General features: G+C 43.2%; 3 protein-coding genes across 7 annotated transcripts in view; 2 read left to right on the top strand and 1 right to left on the bottom strand.

Annotated features, from left to right (window-relative positions):
- Positions 1-1,208: 1,208 nt before the first annotated feature.
- tmem62 (transmembrane protein 62) overlaps positions 1,209-16,870 on the top strand; it is a 17,140-nt gene continuing 1,478 nt past the window's right edge. Inside the window, exons 1-15 of one of the 4 annotated variants that reach the window (XM_034576808.1) lie at positions 1,209-1,772; positions 1,894-2,134; positions 2,462-2,573; positions 2,677-2,814; positions 3,779-3,824; positions 4,289-4,430; positions 5,008-5,132; positions 5,311-5,433; positions 5,536-5,691; positions 6,166-6,325; positions 6,588-6,786; positions 6,911-7,006; positions 7,218-7,336; positions 7,498-7,508; positions 7,855-9,335. In XM_034576808.1, coding sequence (XP_034432699.1) covers positions 1,934-2,134; positions 2,462-2,573; positions 2,677-2,814; positions 3,779-3,824; positions 4,289-4,430; positions 5,008-5,132; positions 5,311-5,433; positions 5,536-5,691; positions 6,166-6,325; positions 6,588-6,786; positions 6,911-7,006; positions 7,218-7,336; positions 7,498-7,508; positions 7,855-8,374 — 2,148 coding nt within the window. In that variant the 5' untranslated portion in view covers positions 1,209-1,772; positions 1,894-1,933 and the 3' untranslated portion in view covers positions 8,375-9,335. Of the gene's footprint in view, positions 2,135-2,461; positions 2,574-2,676; positions 2,815-3,778; positions 3,825-4,288; positions 4,431-5,007; positions 5,133-5,310; positions 5,434-5,535; positions 5,692-6,165; positions 6,326-6,587; positions 6,787-6,910; positions 7,007-7,217; positions 7,337-7,497; positions 7,509-7,854; positions 9,336-16,870 lie in introns of those variants that run through there. The other 3 variants (XR_004612793.1, XM_034576807.1, XM_034576809.1) reach the window with 3 other exon arrangements.
- On the bottom strand, positions 11,163-15,550 carry ptgr2 (prostaglandin reductase 2). Of its 2 annotated transcripts, none has more exons than XM_034576810.1 (8): positions 13,812-14,383; positions 13,600-13,718; positions 13,092-13,283; positions 12,385-12,555; positions 12,060-12,269; positions 11,703-11,912; positions 11,578-11,617; positions 11,163-11,475 (listed from the first exon to the last, which is right to left on the bottom strand). In XM_034576810.1, the coding sequence occupies exons 1-8, from the start codon at positions 13,846-13,848 to the stop codon at positions 11,411-11,413; spliced, it is 1,044 nt and encodes a 347-aa protein (XP_034432701.1). In that variant the 5' UTR covers positions 13,849-14,383; the 3' UTR covers positions 11,163-11,410. The 2 variants fall into 2 exon arrangements, with proteins under 2 accessions (XP_034432701.1, XP_034432702.1); XM_034576811.1 differs by lacking the exon at positions 13,812-14,383 and adding an exon at positions 15,463-15,550 and having other exon boundaries at positions 11,294-11,475.
- mideasb (mitotic deacetylase associated SANT domain protein b) overlaps positions 14,499-16,870 on the top strand; it is a 23,221-nt gene continuing 20,849 nt past the window's right edge. Inside the window, exon 1 of the transcript XR_004612790.1 lies at positions 14,499-14,689. The gene's annotated coding sequence lies outside the window, so the exon portion shown is untranslated. The remainder of the gene's footprint in view (positions 14,690-16,870) is intronic.

Below are 16,870 nucleotides of genomic sequence, written 5' to 3'. Positions count from 1 at the left end.
ATTTGAACTGTAATGACAGGCATCTCTGTTTTATTGTCCATCTCATTTATATCAGGGAAGGTAGGAAATAACAGAAACACGACGATATATTATGCAGTACAGTTAAACAACAACACAAACTATGTTCTCGATGATAAATACAGACACTGACTGCATTTATGTACGATTAATGAAACAATGACGTTTTATAATATTACTACTACTATTAGTACTACCACTACTATCACTACAACCACTGCTACTACTAATAATACAAATAATATTAATAAAACCTGTGTGCAGCATGTGTTTATACTATGACTCTCTTCCACATTTTTCACTACTTGTTTCCAGTTTTCACAGCTTCAGAAACTGCTAAACGTGTGAATGTTTATTGTAGTTTGTTAGTTGTTGCTATTTTTATTGATCTTTTGTTTCAATTATTATCTTGATTCACCCACTGGCTCGTACACAATGTGTTTTGTTTCAGCTTTGTTCAGCTCTGCTGTCCTTGAGTTTGCTGAATGTCCATGTTTAACTCCCAGGACACTGTTATTAGCACTAGACTTTGTTATTGGTACTGTGTGTAAGTACACTGAGAACCTCTAAGTTCCTTATATGAGCAAGTATAACACTCAGTTGTCAGTTTAATCAGGAACACCAAGATAAAATAGCACAGCTGAATACAACAGGCCTGTAATAAACCTTGTTTCATGGAGATATGACATTTATATTGCCAGTGTTGGTTGAAAGTATTTTGAAGAGGTTATATCATAAGGACCATTCAGGGTCTGCAATTTGTGCTGCTATACAAAGAGGTGTCTGTTGTTTAGCCTGATTTGAATGGGGCTGATTTGAATCAACATAAAAACAGAACAAGTTGCAGCCTCCAAAATGAGCAAAGATTTGAATCAACACCTCTGTCAGCAAAGTTTGAGTGTAATCTAATAATTATAACCTTCAATAAATGAGGATTTAATGCAGGATTGTTGTGTGTTATTATTTGATCGTAACAAACTGCTAACTGAGTGTAAGATAAGATAAGATACGATAAGACAAGATACAATAAGATAAGATAAAATAAGACAAGATAAGATAAAATAAGATAAGATAAAATAAGATAAGATCATATAAGATGAGATAATATAATATAATATAAGATGAGATAAAGCAACAGAATAGACAAGAGAATAGACATTAAATACAAATATAGAATATGTACGTCATATTCATCTCTCTCTTTGGAAATATTGTTTGTATATGTAGTTGATGTATACAAAATGAATATTAGTATACAATGTTATATATACATGTGGGTGAAAACAGTAGTCACACATGTGGAATAACGTCAACATGTAATAAAATATAATGTGCAGAATGACATTTTCATGATAAGCAGCTGTGACATGGGAAACAACTGCAGTAGCTGTAGTACCAGTATTGGTCACGTGTCACAAACTGGCAGGTGCAGTAACAATCGCCCTTGACTGCGGTGCTCGGTAAACAGTGTCAGAGTGGGAGCTCTTCCTCTCCACACACTCTCTCTCTCTCTCGGCCAGTGACGTCTCCCTCCCGCAGGCGGTCGGTGTCTGTCAGTGTCAGTGTGTTGCTGCTGCTGCTGTGCCGTCGGTAGCTGTGGTCGGGAGTTAGCCGCGGAGCTAACCTGCAGCCGAGCCGCGCGGAGCCGCCAAGCGAACCCCCGCACCTCCATGCATCCCCCGCGGCCGCGATGGCAGCGACGGACCCGGTCTGAGTCGTAGCTCCTCCGCCATGTAGCGCAGCGCCGCGGCTCTGTGTGTAGTCACCGTTAGCGTGATTTAGCTTCCCCCCCCCACTCCCCTCCTCCTCACCCACCGGTAGCTAGCTTCTTTATTTCTTATCCCCCCCCCCCACCCCCCGTGTTGTCCGGGACAGACGGCGGCAGCTAGCCCGCCTCCCTCGCCCCAGCGGGAGGATGCTGAAGCTGTTCGGAGCGCTGGTGATCCTCGGACTGGCCCTGGCGTGCATCACCTCCTGGGTGCTGGACAGCTACGACACGGCTTGGCACCCGAAGCGGAGCGTCCAGCACCCGGCGGCCGGCGACGGAGCCGGGTCCAAGGGGAGCTCTCCACCCTTTCCCGGCGGCGAGCTGGACGGTATCTTCTGGTTTTTACAGGTGGGTTATTGCGTGTGACCCACTAGTTAGCTCGGTTTGCTCCTAACCCGCCTCAACAAGCCTCAACAAGCCTCATCAAACATCTCCAGCAGCTTTTTATTACCTCATTTCATTTGTGTTACCTGCTGTGTTGTCATGTGGAGCTTGAACTCTTGAGAGATCTGAGTGAACGGGGTCACTGGCTGCACAAGTGTGTCACTGCTGGATCAACATGAAGTTCAGCCACACAGGAAGTTGTGCTTGGACTTTGCACCTTCTACCTCTTTCACTCACAATCCCAGAGCACAGGACCCAGTGTTAATCTCAATTTATCCCCCCATGTTCAAGGTGTCTGACATTCACATCAGCCGGTTCCACGACCCAAGGCGCATTCCTGATTTTGAGAAGTTCTGCACCGACACCATCGAAGTGATCCAGCCGGCTCTGGTGCTTGCAACAGGTGCTGTCCCTCCCTCGGCCTATCCCCCTGTATGTGTGACAAGGTGTGGCCCCTCGTGTCAGTGAAGACGTCTCACACACTTTCCCCCTGTCGCCTTCCACAGGGGACCTGACGGACGCTAAAACCGAGAGCAAGGTGGGCTCCCTGCAGCACGAGGTGGAGTGGCAAGCCTACCACAACATCCTGAAGAGGTCCCGGGTGATGGAGCGCACGCGGTGGATAGACATCCGGGGAAATCACGGTGATTAACCGCAACATCATTACTCTCAGAATTTAAGTGGAGAATCCTAGATGGAGCCCGGCCGAGTAAAATCAGCCGATATGAGCCTTTCACAGATATTTTGTTTTGTTTCCTTATTTTAAAACCTTTATTTGACAGAATAAACAATACAGATGTGCAAGTAAAGCCCCTTTCCCACTGCTAACATCTGGCTTTTGTCTGCAATGGGAATGGTTACAATGGGCTTTGCACTCCCTGCAGTAAACGAGCTATTTGCTATTTGGCAAGACAGAGAGGAGAGAGAGAGAGTCTCAGTTGTAGGTGCGTTTACGACATCAAACACGATGCACCTTCCTCTACTGAACAAAGTAAATCACCCTTTTACCCTCGTTCAAAAAATAACCTGACAAATTTAGGTGTAAAAGTACATTTTACGTAAATTTCAATATATTTGATTGTTTCATTTAATGCATTGTTAATAGCCTCTGCCTCCAACCCCCCAAAAAAACTAATATCAGTTGTGCTCTAATCTTTGAGTTAAGATTTTCCAGAAGAATCCATTAACTGTGGTTCAGTCTAGCATCTTACAGGAAGTCATTCTACCCCCCCCCCCCAACCCCCCTCTCCTCCTCACGGCCTTTTTCTCTGTTATTGGATCGCGAGCTATTAGATGTGAAACAAGATATCTCCTCTCCCATCCTTTGGAACTGTTCAAATGAAGACAGCTAGTTACTGGATGTGGAGTGTCTCTTGACAGATATATTCTGCTGTTATTGACTGCAGTTGTTTATGTGTGACCCGTCAGTTCAGTTCCCAGATTCTATAATAACAGATATTGTTCGATATCCTCCTGTATCATGAAGGAATCTGTTAAATACGTGTGGTTTTAAGTTTGGGTGTCTTCTTTAGATTGTTCTTGCCACTGTGGCCTCTTGTGAGCTCTGTACGCTCCCTAATCTCACCATCATTTCATTTCTTCTGACAGATGCCTTCAACATTATGTCACTGGACAGCGTCAACAACTATTACCGGTCAGTATGAGAAGCCAGCCACACAGCGAATGCCTGATGTACGTCCAGTTAGAGCTCCCTCCTGCATGTCTTCAGAGTGTGACTTCAATCACACTTCAATGGCTGTGAAACACGAAACACTAGGTGCAGACCTAGTTATCGTCAGTATTCCTGAGGCTCGAAATAGAAGCAGAATCTACACGAACAAACGGACTCTCGTCGTCTTTTGACACGAATTGTGTTTCATGTGCCACGGCTGTTTTTCTGTTAACGCTGATTGATCTTTTAACTCCCTTGTTCTCTTAATGCTGTTGTCGTCCTCCGCGAGACAAAGTCTGTCTCCTGCGCGAAGCCTAATTTATTTATTTAAAATGCATTAAACGGTCTCTGCTCTGTGCTCCTGGTTGGAGCTGCTGGCTCCGTCCCAGGCTGCCGCACACAGCACGTTTGTTGCTCACGTTGGCTTTTTTCTCAATTTTCTCTAGGAAATACTCGGCTAATCAGAAAGTCGGCTCTTTCCACTATGTTCACAAAACTCCCTTCGGCAACTACTCCTTCGTCTGCGCGGATGCCACCCTGACTCCAGGACCCAAGAGACCGTACAACTTCTTCGGTATTCTCAACCAGGTATTCCTCTCCAACAACTTCAATTCGCTCAATTTGTGCAAACACTGGTTCATTTATTCACTGGAATTTATTAATCATAAGGCGATTTCAATTATTTAATGGCATATTCATCTCAGTAAATGAGGCTGCTGAATAAGTAAATCCAAATTTTAATTATTGAAAAGAATTAGCAAATAGAAGGTTGTACTAACACAAAGAACGGACAGTTACAGTACTACAACATACAGTATACTCATAGTTGAATGAAATAAATGGTAAACAGTGCTATTAATGTACATTTTAAATTAGAATGGCTCTCAGTAGAGTGTTAACCTCCACATACTCATAAATATCCCTCCCTTAAACATGACAGATTTCTCCCTTCAAGACCCATGAATTATTCTCTGAGAAGTCAACAGTAGTTTGTGCATAATCCTGCCAGCTAACAAAACACTGATGAAAACATAACCTCCTTGGTGGAGGTAAATATGTATTCACTGTCTTCTTTAAAGTAACAAACAAAGGATGCACACGTAGTAGGAACTGAATGTAAATATAACCATTATAGATACGTGTCTCTCTTGTCCCTGTGTGACAGACTCAGATGGACTTGCTGGACACGTTCAGAGTTGAGAGTCTGGAAAGCAACCAGTCGATCTGGTTTGGCCACTACACCACTTCCACTGTCGTCTCCCCGTCTCCAGGAGTCCGGGACATAATGAGGTATGAAAATCCTGGATGTTAAACCGGTCTTTAGAAAATGAGTGGGAGAAATATTTAAAGCTAAACTTTTATCACTGAATCCTAGAAAGTAATATTAATTTTAAATGTAAGCAGTCATTGACATATTATTATCATATCATTTTTATAGTTTTTACATTTGGACTTCTTGATTTTTAAGATCTGCAGTTGCATATCTCTGCGGCCACCTGCACACACTGGGCGGCCTGATGCCTGTCCTCCACAGCCGACACCCTCAGGGCACCCTGGAGCTGGAGCTGGGCGACTGGATGGACAACCGCAGGTCTGCAATACGTCGTGATGGCAAAATTTTCTCAACTCCATGTTCATTACCTGTCTTCCTCTGCGGTGAAGTGAATTCCTCTCCTCCCGCCCGTGTCTCCAGGTACAGGGTTCTGGCTTTCGACCATGACCTGCTGAGTTTCTCTGACTTGAAGTTTGAGCAGTGGCCTGCGGTGCTCATCACCAACCCCAAGGACGCTCAGTACCTGCATCCAGGAGTGGAGCCGCTGGGTCGGATACGAAGATCCACACACATCAGGTGACGGTTGACTGTTATTAGAACCATAACTTCACTGGCGCTGCTGTACATGGTTGTGCAATATTTGATTTCTCTGATGTTATGTACACATGTTTAAACAGATCCTTTGCCTGTGATCACAAACTTTGGCAACAGATTTCAGTGTCATGTGGCAGAATGTTAGGTCATAGGTTAGTTAGTTAGATCTGGATCTAGGAATCTTTTAAATGACTTGTTAACATCAGGAAACAAAGCATCTGTAAACATTGTGGACATTTCTAAGGAATCAGTCCTGTTACTTGAATCCAAATTACAAAATGTTGTATCCTTTAAATATCTGTAATATCTTTTATTATGATGCAAAGAGTCCAAATTAAAGAGAATCGTTGTGGATTCCATCACAATAGTTGTTCCACTGTGAATCGAGTGAGCACTGTGAAACGGCCTCAGGCTATTTTCCTACATTAAATCATTAATTTTCTTTGTCTTCCACAGGATCTTGGCCTTCTCAGAGGCTTCAATCACAGCGGTGCATGTGAGCGTCGATGGGGAACCTCTGGGGAAAGGCAGCTCTGCTGGAGGACCTCTGTATGTGCTCCTGTGGGATCCATCTCTCTACCTCACTGGACTGCACACAATCCGAGTTAAAGTGGAGGTCAGCACAGCTTCCACTTATCTTCTGCTTAGAGCCACAAGAGTTTGGAGGACATTTAATTGGTCTTGATTAATTTTGGAAGTTTTCTTTGCCCCGAGTTAAATTACGATTCATTAGCAGCTGTGTTAGAACTGCTGTCTGAGAATTTAGCTGCTTTTCAAACACTTCTCAGTATCAATACCGTCTGCAGATTTTAATGTCCTCTGACCTGAATTTGCATTTTCCTCCTTTCTCATCATTTTGTGTGCGTGCCGTGAGTCAGGACTCGGCAGGCCGGTCGACGGAGCGGGAGCAGCACTTTACTCTGGAGGACGACCTGACTCCCAGCTTTGGCTTTGTGCAGTCCTTCATCCTCCTCACAGACCACTACATCCTGGCCCGAGCGGCCTTCATATTCATGATTCTGCTGAATGTCGGTGTGCTGCTGGCCTTCAGGTTCCTCAGTGTTCCCTCTGGCAGAGGTAGGATTAAATAAATATATCATCATGAGGCCATTTGAATTGTAAGCGAGTAAAGTGCAGTAACACTGACATTACACTCTGTGCTATAAATCGTACATATTTGTTTTTTCTTCTTCATCTTCAGGTTTGACGTCTCAAGCATGTATGTCTCTGCATCTGGTCAGTAAAATGGACTCTTTCTTCTACTCTCTGCTGCTGTTCAACCTGTGTACAGCCTTAGGTGGGTCCACTGCTTGTCTTATACCTCAGGCTGAACATGCCTCTACTTCCAATATAATATTCTGTTAATATTTAACTCAAACATCTTTTTAAAAACAATCTGGTTGGCTTTACTAGACTTTCACCTGCCAGTCCTGTGTTTGTTCTTGTATCAACCATGTTCATAATGATCTGTGCTGTTCTTCCCCCCCCCCCCCCGTCTCTGCCCACAGGTCCATGGTTCGTAGGAGAATTGATAGACGGCCATATTGGCGCCTGCTTCGCCTTTGGGGTTTTCATCGACGGACACTTCCTGGAGGGCAGCCTCACTTATGTTGTTGGAGTGGTTCAAGTAAGAAAATTACTGTTTCAACCCATCTGCCTCACAGCAGATCAAACTACTTTGATCAATAAATTATCTCTAGTAAAAATGTTTTGGTTACAGTAGCAATAATGTGTTGCTTTTGTCTTATCTGATAGTAAACCCTGTCTTTGGGTTTTGGTTTTAAATAGGACAAAACAAGGTAATTGTATTAAATATTAAAAAAACTAATATTATAGAAAGAATAATGTTAGATGCTGCCCTAGTTTGCTCTACGTCTGAGTGATGTCTCTATTTGTACAATTATATTTAACTGCAGCCTTTAACATCTTGTAGCTTCATTTTATCTCCTAAATTCTGCACATAACTTTTACATTGACATTTAAAACTTTGTTTTGTTTTTGGCAGATGATCATATTAATCTTCATTTGGCCTAATAGAATCTACAGACGCTGTTTTACTTCTTGCTCTTTTCTATTTGTCAGTGCTTCATCTAATTTTACGGACCGAGAACTGCACTAATCACATTTAACTGAACTAATTTCCAGCTGCTGTTCTTCAACATGCCCCTCACCTCTTACCTCTGCTGGAGCCTCCACCACCGTTGCCGCGGCAACACCTTCCGAGCCCACCTCCTGCGGCCGGGCTGCCGCTGGCGGAGTCTGGTGGTCCACCTCTTCATGCTGCTGCTGCTCACCTGGCAGGCCCACTCCTGCTACTTCCTCCTGGAGACCTATGGCCTCATGGCCTTTTTCCTGTCTCCTGTCCGCACGTGGGCGTTTGGGCTCAGTCTGCTATTGGTGTACCGCGCCTGGACAGGCCCCGCCCCTTTCATTCGTGACAATAGCAAGAGCGTCTCTCCCTCTTGACAGTAATTGCACTGTACCACCACCACGATTTCCATTGAGCCTGACTCACAGATATATTTTCCAGTCTCTATCCACCCTGAAAGCCTCAATTTCCCCCACATGCCAGCCTCTTCCTTTCTTTCTCTCCTTCCATAGCATCAACCCATCACTCACTACCCTGTTTCTAGATAGTATTTACTTGATATGCATGTTATTGTAAAGCACCGGTGAGCACATTTCTGGCCATATTCATAGCGATGTGTACAGTGTTAAGAAACAAAAACACCCTGGATAAGAATTAAATTGCCTATTCGAGGACTAGTCCGACGAATGCTGCAGTTGACAGTGTACGAGCTGTATCCTGCTATGGTTAAAGCTGACTCACTTACTTGAGCTTTGGCACTTTTTGGAAGTGTTGCCTTGGCTGAATGCCACCTCACCACTGCCAAAGGATGAATAAGAAAGATTTCACCTTTTATTCTCCCCCCTGAAAGCCGTTTTCATTCGCTAATGAAAGCTGCATGTGCCAAACCAAACCCTGTGTTTACCTCCCGACAAACAAATCAAGTGGATAATAAAAGGTCTATGCCTCATTTTATATACTGTAAGCTTTCACTAATGTCCCGTGGGCTGATGGAAAAGTGGTAGTAACCTCGGTGGAAATGAGGAACTGTAGACGACCAGATTCTCAAGTTTATTCTACATTTAATTACAGGAAATGAAAGGAAGGAAATTATAAATGGGTCGAGTACTGTTGCTGATCTGTCAACGTGTTTTTAAACTTACATGAATTCCACTGCACACAACTGCCAATGTAAAAACTTTGTAATATTCGCACTGGAATATTCATATCAAACACTTCGATGCCACTTTTCATCATGACACAGAGTGACTCGGCCTGACTCTTCATGCTCCTTCAAAACGTGACTACAGAAAGCAGCTGTTTGTTTCTCAGGAATGCGAGCACTTGAACAATAGGCTGGCCCCGGTAGTATTTCAGGACAATGTTTTTTATACTCCATAGTAGCTCAGTGAAAAAAAAATATCCAGATGTGTGGTGGCAAAAAAAAAACTTGTATTGTGGGATTTCTTTATTTTATTTTCTCTCTCATGTTATAAAACTGCACTGGAAATGGGCATTTTTCACCTCCCTCCCGTCGAGTGTGGGCAGGAAGATGCACGAGCGTTCCCTCTGCATCGGACTTTAAAATTACAGCTGTGTGTGAACACGATTTGTTCCGAATGTTGATCCCTTTTTTGTGAAGGTACGAGAGCATTGAACTGGGTTTGTGTCACACTAATTCAGTCCTTTCTAGCCAGTAGTGGCAGGTGCCTGGATTCCACATGAACTAACGGATCTAAAAATGTACAGAAATAGGGAGAATACGTTATTTATCGAGTCCTTTCATGGAAGCAATGTTCCAGCGGCGTCAGATCCTCGTATATTTTCCAAACCATACCCAGTGTTGGTACAGAATCGTTCCTCAGTGCTGTTATAAGACATGCGCTCTAATATTTAAACACCTGCCAGGCACTGAGAAAAATAGATTTATGTGCAATCGTGCTGGCAGTGGTTTAATAACTTCTTTCCTCTCTGCATCGACAGGTCTTACACATTTGTACAGGAGCACCACTAAGTGTTTAATTCCAGGATGAAGACTGATATTTTAAATGTATTGACTTTTGTTATTGGAGATGTTGTCTCTTAGCAACGCTCAGTATCTCTCACAAGCTCTGTGACCTGTCCACAAGGAGGCAGTATAGAATGGATACAGAGGGCAATGATTTATTACTGGGCTGCATTTCACTTCCATCCCCAAATTCTGCATGATTAGTTTTTTTCTTTTTGCAGAAAATCACTCACCGATTATAGTTTAATATAAATCTGGTGGTGATTGTTTTGTACTGTGCATCCAATTAACAAAAAACAGACATCATTACATGTCTGAGAAGGAATACACTGTAAAAACAATGTACTGGTGTTCACTTATTCTACGTCCCCCTCTTATGTTCAAATACTGATGCATACGAATGAAGATGATGATTTTTTTCCCCCGGCCAAATATTTTTTTTTTCGTGACAACTGAACTCAGAGCCAGCCACAACTTTTATTTTGTTAATGGTTTATAGTGCTGTGGAATAAAAATGTTCATTACAGTAAATCATGTGCTTTGTTTACTTTTAGACAGGAGACCCCACACTGACAAATGCAATTCAAAGTCCCATGGTTTATTTACAGTTGTGTGATATGAAAAATCTTTAGTTCAAATCAAATCATAATATCAAGGACATAACAATGAAGACCAATGGCAATGCTGGATTTGGTGCTAGCAAGCTAATACTTGTTATTTGCTTGTCGGCCAAAACACACAGTAATGCTATAGTGGTATTACACTAGTATATGAACGATCCTTTGAAAAATACTTTATCTGTATCAAATATATCTTTTCATAGCATAAAATGCAGCAAAAAGCTTATGTAGTTTTATGTAGCTCGTTAGCTCAAGCTAGGTAGCGCGCTGAAAAGGCCGGGGCTTTGTCCTCGTTCCATTACACCGCAGAACTCGGATGATGTCACACCCTAAGAACCATGGGCGTTCCAGTTGCACAGGAACAAAGTTTATATTAGCCAGCTAACCATTGTAAGTAAAACCAGATCATGATACCCCGTTACACAGTAGTTCACACATACCAACCCTGGTACCACCAGACAGTAATTTGACAGTACTATGTGTACGACACATTTAATTACAGTAGTGCTAATAAACAGTAAAAACTGTTTTTTCTCCACTAGTTATAACCTTATTGCCTTTCGTCACTTGTGCTCCAAATAGGACCACGTCTGATGATGTCTCTTTATGGTTCAGTTACGTTTATTTTGGGTAATGATCTTTCTACACTGGTAGATTTTAAAATCATTACATATTACTGCAATTTAAAATGTGTAACACATGGATTAATATTATAAGCAAATATCTATCTAATCTATGTTTATTGTTTACTGTGGCCCTGGAAATATAAATCTAAAAGTTTTAATATTCAATACTTATCAGGTTCTCAAACACTTTTTTTATTTTACTTTTCTCAACATCATAAAGAGAGAGCATGATGTGATTTTTTCATTTCTGGTTTGTAATTGCAATCAACTGGCATCAGCTAAGCGATGCAATGTCTTCCTCGAGTTCATTACCTTAATGGGTTCATTTCTCGAGGTGTCTGGTGAGAGTAGTAGCTACTGGGAACTGTGGTGATTATCCTCACTCTGATATCTTTATAATTTGTTTGCCAATGTTTCCCCCTTTCATCATAGAGCAAAATGCATCTGCAAGAAAATAGAAACAAATCAACTCTGTAACTTTGAAGGCAAATAGGGAAGCAAGAATCATAAAATAGTGGAACAATGCCAGGATTAAAACTCACATACCTCCCATGTTTTCAATGCCATTCACCACCGTTTCTAGCACCTGCAGGATGGAAGTACAAAATTATGCAAAAACACAGTCAGGGAAGAGGACAACCAAACATTCATTAACACTATTTCCTCCTTACCTTGATCTGGCCTGATTTAATACCCTGGCCGAGCTCAGTGAGGGCAGCTTCTGCTTTGCTCATGTAGTCAAGCACCATGAATCTCTCTCTGGTGATGCTCTTGCTTTGCAGAGCTTCCTGTGTCTCCTCGCTCAAAGGTGGAGGATACGGGACATCCTTGTTGTACTGAGAGATCTGCCCACACAGGATCACATGGCTGCCGCTGTTCATCTGAGAAAGAGAGAGGCGGAGGTCAACGTGTCGGATTCACCATGGAAGAAAACACTCACTGTAGAAGATTAGGAATAAGTGCAGCAGAATCCACAAGCCACCACATTTCACTAAATAAATAACGCAAGAAAACATCATGAACAGTACCTGTGCTATGACAGTATCACTGATGGGACCTCCCACATTGTCAAAGTAAACATCTACTCCATCAGGGCAGCACTCCTTCAGTCTGGCCGGTACATCCTCCTGTCGATAGTTGATGGCAGCGGAGAAGCCCAGATCATCCAGTAAAGCTCTGCACTTCTCTTCAGATCCACAGATCCCCACAACACTCACACAGCCGTCCAGCCTGCCAATCTGGAAGAGACAATCAGGAGGCAATGACAAAATCAGCCTCACTTGATTTCTTCTGGAATCTAAGCTGTGTTTATGTTATCAAATGATACCAAAATCAAGGGTTTGCTGTTTTTACCTGTCCAGCTATGGAGCCACAGGCCCCAGCAGCCCCACTGACCACCATGGTCTGATTGGCCCCTTTGGTGACGTGACCCTTCTCCCTCACACCCAGCAGGGCAGTGAGGCCTGTTAGGCCCACTGCACCCAACAAGTAGGATAAGTGCCCGCCAGCCAACTGGGGATCAACCTGCAGTAGAGAGAAGTTTGTATTGACTAATATAACACAGCGTCCATGTCACATGCAGCGTGCTTTAAAAAAGGTCCAGTGTGTAAGATTTAGGGGAAAGGGATCTATTGGTAGAAATGGAATATAAAATAATCCTAGTAATGTTTTCACTAATCATCTAAATTGTACAAATTGTTGTTTTCTTTACCCTAGAATGGCCCCTTTTATATTTAAATACTATATAATTACATCGGAAGCGGGTCCTCTCTACGGAGGCCGCCATGTTTTTTTCACAGTAGCCCAAACTGGACAAACTTAACACCTTTTGAGTTTTTATGACAACTGAAGGATAACACAGGTTCTCTCTCATGTTCGTAAGTGGAGGGGGAGGGGAGGTGTATTCAGCTGCAACATGCAACTTCACCACTAGATGTCACTAAATTCTACACACTGAACCTTTAACCCTTACATAACAGATTTACATTTTTTCCCCACATATAACAATAAGACCCAGTCTGTGAAAAATAAGCCACTGCTGAAACAGGTATGTGCCGCACCTTCTGTAGGATGCTTCCTTTCATAACAACGTGGGTCTGCCACAGCCAGTTGAACGAAGTGACCACATCTCCCACAGAGCAAGAGCTGCAGCGGCTGGACTCGACCACGCCGATGCCTACGCCATCCACACACGCAGACAGCTGCCATGGAGTCAGGTATTCTGCACCGGTGTCCTCATTCATCCTGCAGCGCTGTGAGGGTGAAGACAGACAGATAGGAGTCATGGAGATGGGGAATGTTTGCCTGTATCTGATTTGGCTGCAAGGCTGTTTACCCCTGAAACTCCCAAAAGTGTTGTGTGGACTCAAACACTTCACCCAACACCTCCATCAGCATAGTGGTGAGTAGATAATGAGTGAATTTTCATTTTTTTGTAACTTTAACCTTGCTTTAGATAACTCAGGTGGGCTAGTTGAATGCATGATGTAGCTTTAGTTGTCTAAATGCAGATAGTTCAGACTCTAAACCCACTGAAATGAGCTGAAGCCATCCTGACTGCATGTTTACCATGTAGGGGTCAACTGAAAGGTAAAGCGTCCGAACAAGGGCCTCCTCCTCCTTCAGGTCAGGCGCTAAAGTGGACTCCTCCAGGCGGAAGTTTTCAGGACCTGGCGCCCCATTTTTACCTTGACGTAAACAAGAAGCAATCACACACACACGCAGACAACGAAACTCAGGTGCGATTAAGGAAATGACAAAAACTTGACAAAGCTTCAAACCTGGACGTGAGTTGAGAACGACTCTCTGCACGTGCATCCTGGAGAAAAAAAGTCGCTTTTAATTCAAAGCAAACAAAAGACAAAAGTCCGGGTCTTTACGTGCAAAGTGTTGACAAGTGCAGCAGGAGTGTTGCTATACGGTTAGCAACAGGCTAGGCTAAGCTAACAGGCTGTACCTCAGGGGTGTGTTGACATTAGCTAACCTGTGTTTTCTGCCTGTTCCTGCACGGTGCACGGTGCAAGATGCTTCCCTGTTAGCCACTTCCGCCCGCGCTTAAATCCCGGAAGGCAGTTATGGAAGATCGTTTTTGTTTTTAGCCTAAAGTCAAGTGAACGTGTCTTATCTGATTCTGTGTTTATGGTTAAAATATATTTAATGAAACGTCAATCAAGCGAGAGCCGCGTGACATGCTCGCGGGGAAAGCGAGGCGGTTTGACGAAAGTGCGACACCGTGTCCGCAGACTTCCGGTGCAGCGGGGGGGTTCACCATCTCTTCCCGTAGGTTCCATGGAGCCGTCAAGGCAGGTCCGGTTCAACTAGAAACGGAACGCGGCCCCTCCAGCAGCAGCACCATTTTTTTTGTATTATTATTCTTTTTAAATTCGTATTAATCCAGCTCGTCAACACAAACCGCTACCGGACAGATTTGCAGTCGGGGAAAAGTCGCGCAATGCACTCGGTATCAAAGATGAGAAACGCGGGCTGCAGCGCGGGGGGTTGCTAGCAAAAGAGAGTGTGACGGGAAAGAAAAGTTACGCCTTGTGGAGGAATCTGGGAAATAAAAGGAAAGTTTACGAGGAGTAAAGTGAAGCTGATCGCGACTCCCCCACAGGAGGAGATGAAGGCCCGTGTGGGTCATGGAGGAGCAGAGTTTACTGTAAGTACTCAGATCTTGTTTTTGATGCATGCAAACTCTTGCTGGGGGGGGGGGGGGGGGTGTTTGGTTAACCTGGGGGATCTGTGGCTTTAGTGCATCGTGATCAGCTGCATGTCTGTGTGGTAATAAGATTGTGACACTTTCCCCCCCTTCAGTAAAGTTAAGTATATCTCCTCTTGCTGTGCTCTGGAGTGAGTGTGTGTGTGTGTGTGTGTGTGTGCGCGCGCGCGCGTGCGTGCGTGCATGTGCGTGCGTGCGTGTCCACATTCAATTCAGTGTGAGTGGGCTGCAGCTAGAGATTGTTATCGTTATACATGAATCTCTATAAATTAGGATTAAGTTGTCAGAGAACTTGTGTTCACATTGCTCATGTCTGACGAGTCCAAAACTCCCCGAAGATATTCAGGATTGAAATATTTGAATCAGTAGAGCAGCAAATCCTCCCATGTTGGAAACTGACAGCATCAAATCTGTGGCATTTTTGTGGCTTTAAAATGTACATAAATTATGAATTTACTGTCTAAATAAGTGCCTATTAAGTTTTAAATGATAAATCAACTAATTGATAAAGGTATCTTCTTTGTAAACACTATTTTATACCCACACACACAAACACACATACACATAGAGTCGTAACTAGGACTTCAGAGTACATTATATTGATTTCCTGGAGATTTACTCTAACCTTAACCATAGCTTCTTCTTACTTACTACTATTACTACTATTACTACCTACGCTAACCTTAACCAGGACCTCAGATATGGCATTTTACCTCATTAGGACCTGTCTTATGTCCCCATGGTGTCTATGGGTCCTGACAAGGTAGGTCAGTGTGTATGCTGGCAAAGATGAGTACACACACACACACTCAAACCATGATTCCCAGCACAGTGACAGTGTCATCAGAGGCAGCCATGTCAGCCTGACTCGGCTTCTTGTCAACTGCCTGAATGTTTTCAGGCTTTGCACGTTATTTTAAGGGCCGGAGAGGAGAGCGAGCCCAGCCGAGAGGCTACAGCTGTGCACAGTCTGACTGGCACATGCTTGGTCATGTCCAGTGACACATGATATTTTCTGGTTTTCCCAACGTATTGGTGTCATTTGATTTGTAACAGTCTGATAAACATACGTGTTTTAACATGGAGTTAATGGACGGTGTGTTTCTGCTTCCTCCCATTGTACAAAAATGAAGCCCAAATGTCCCGGATTGACAAATCCTGAGTCATTGTCAGCTGTCAATAAATAACAGACACATACAATGACTCAGGATTTGTCAATCCGGGACATTTGGGCTTCATTTTTGTACAATGGGAGGAAGCAGAAACACACCGTCCATTAACTCTGTTGTGTTTGTGTCGTCAGGTGGATTTAAAGCAGCCTAGAAAGTGTATAATAAGAACAAGTACGTGTCCATGTGGCCTGTGTGCACATCCCCAAGGGAGGATAATTGAGGCCTAGCATTAGCCTGAGTCAGCATGCACAGGACAGCTAAAAGGAATGCAGCCATCATTGATTTCACTATATACACCTTTTGTGGCATGTCCACCTCTGCAGTCCAGTGATGAACGTTTCTATGAGCAGACACTGCTGAATATATTTGGGCTGAGGTTAACTTAATTGTTTCAGCTTTATCAATAATGAAGAATTTCTGGTTGGTTTACTAATGAACTAATCATGTAATTGTGTCAGGACTGATTTAAACAGATGGTTGTTTGGCTCATCCAGGTCTTTTTTAAATGTATGTGATTGTTTTATTTGTTTGACAATACAACATCGGGCAGGCCACAGACCACTTTGCAAGATCCGGGCCTGGTTAAGCATTCACACACTTTCATTTCATCCTGAGTGAAACTCATGTGAACACGGGTACAAACCGAAACTCAACACTTAGACTGATTATAGCAGTATCACATGTGGCTTGTCTTCAACAACAAAAGCTCGCAGAACTTTCTCACAGTGGCCCTTGAGAGCTCAATGCACTGTAGCTTAAGAAAACACATGCAAATAGACTTAAACAAGGAAATTAAGAGAAGGTAGACTCAACACAAGAGACATCTGGTTTCTTCTCTAACAGAACAGACTGCAGTACCTTCAGTTGTCACAAATTTAACAATGAACTGGTCACAGCCATCTTTTTTGTGTCCTGTGGAAGCACAAAAGAAAATCTTATTTGGCCATTT

The sequence above is a fragment of the Hippoglossus hippoglossus genome, chromosome 22 (genome assembly GCF_009819705.1).
Source record: "Hippoglossus hippoglossus isolate fHipHip1 chromosome 22, fHipHip1.pri, whole genome shotgun sequence".
In the NCBI taxonomy this organism is placed as follows: Eukaryota; Metazoa; Chordata; class Actinopteri; order Pleuronectiformes; family Pleuronectidae; genus Hippoglossus; species Hippoglossus hippoglossus.
The sequence above is the reverse complement of the archived record's forward strand: the minus strand, read 5'-3'. Positions and strand labels throughout refer to the sequence as shown.

What these genes read in the sequence shown, in the direction of transcription:
- ptgr2 (XM_034576810.1), bottom strand. Translation starts at nt 13,848, where the DNA reads ATGCACGTGCAGAGAGTCGTTCTCAACTCACGTCCAG. An exon ending in TTTCAGTTGACCCCTACATG is followed by an intron (nt 13,284 to 13,599) that starts GTAAACATGCAG and finishes TCACCCTCACAG; the next exon opens with CGCTGCAGGATGAATGAGGA. An exon ending in AAGGAAGCATCCTACAGAAG is followed by an intron (nt 12,556 to 13,091) that starts GTGCGGCACATA and finishes TCTCTACTGCAG; the next exon opens with GTTGATCCCCAGTTGGCTGG.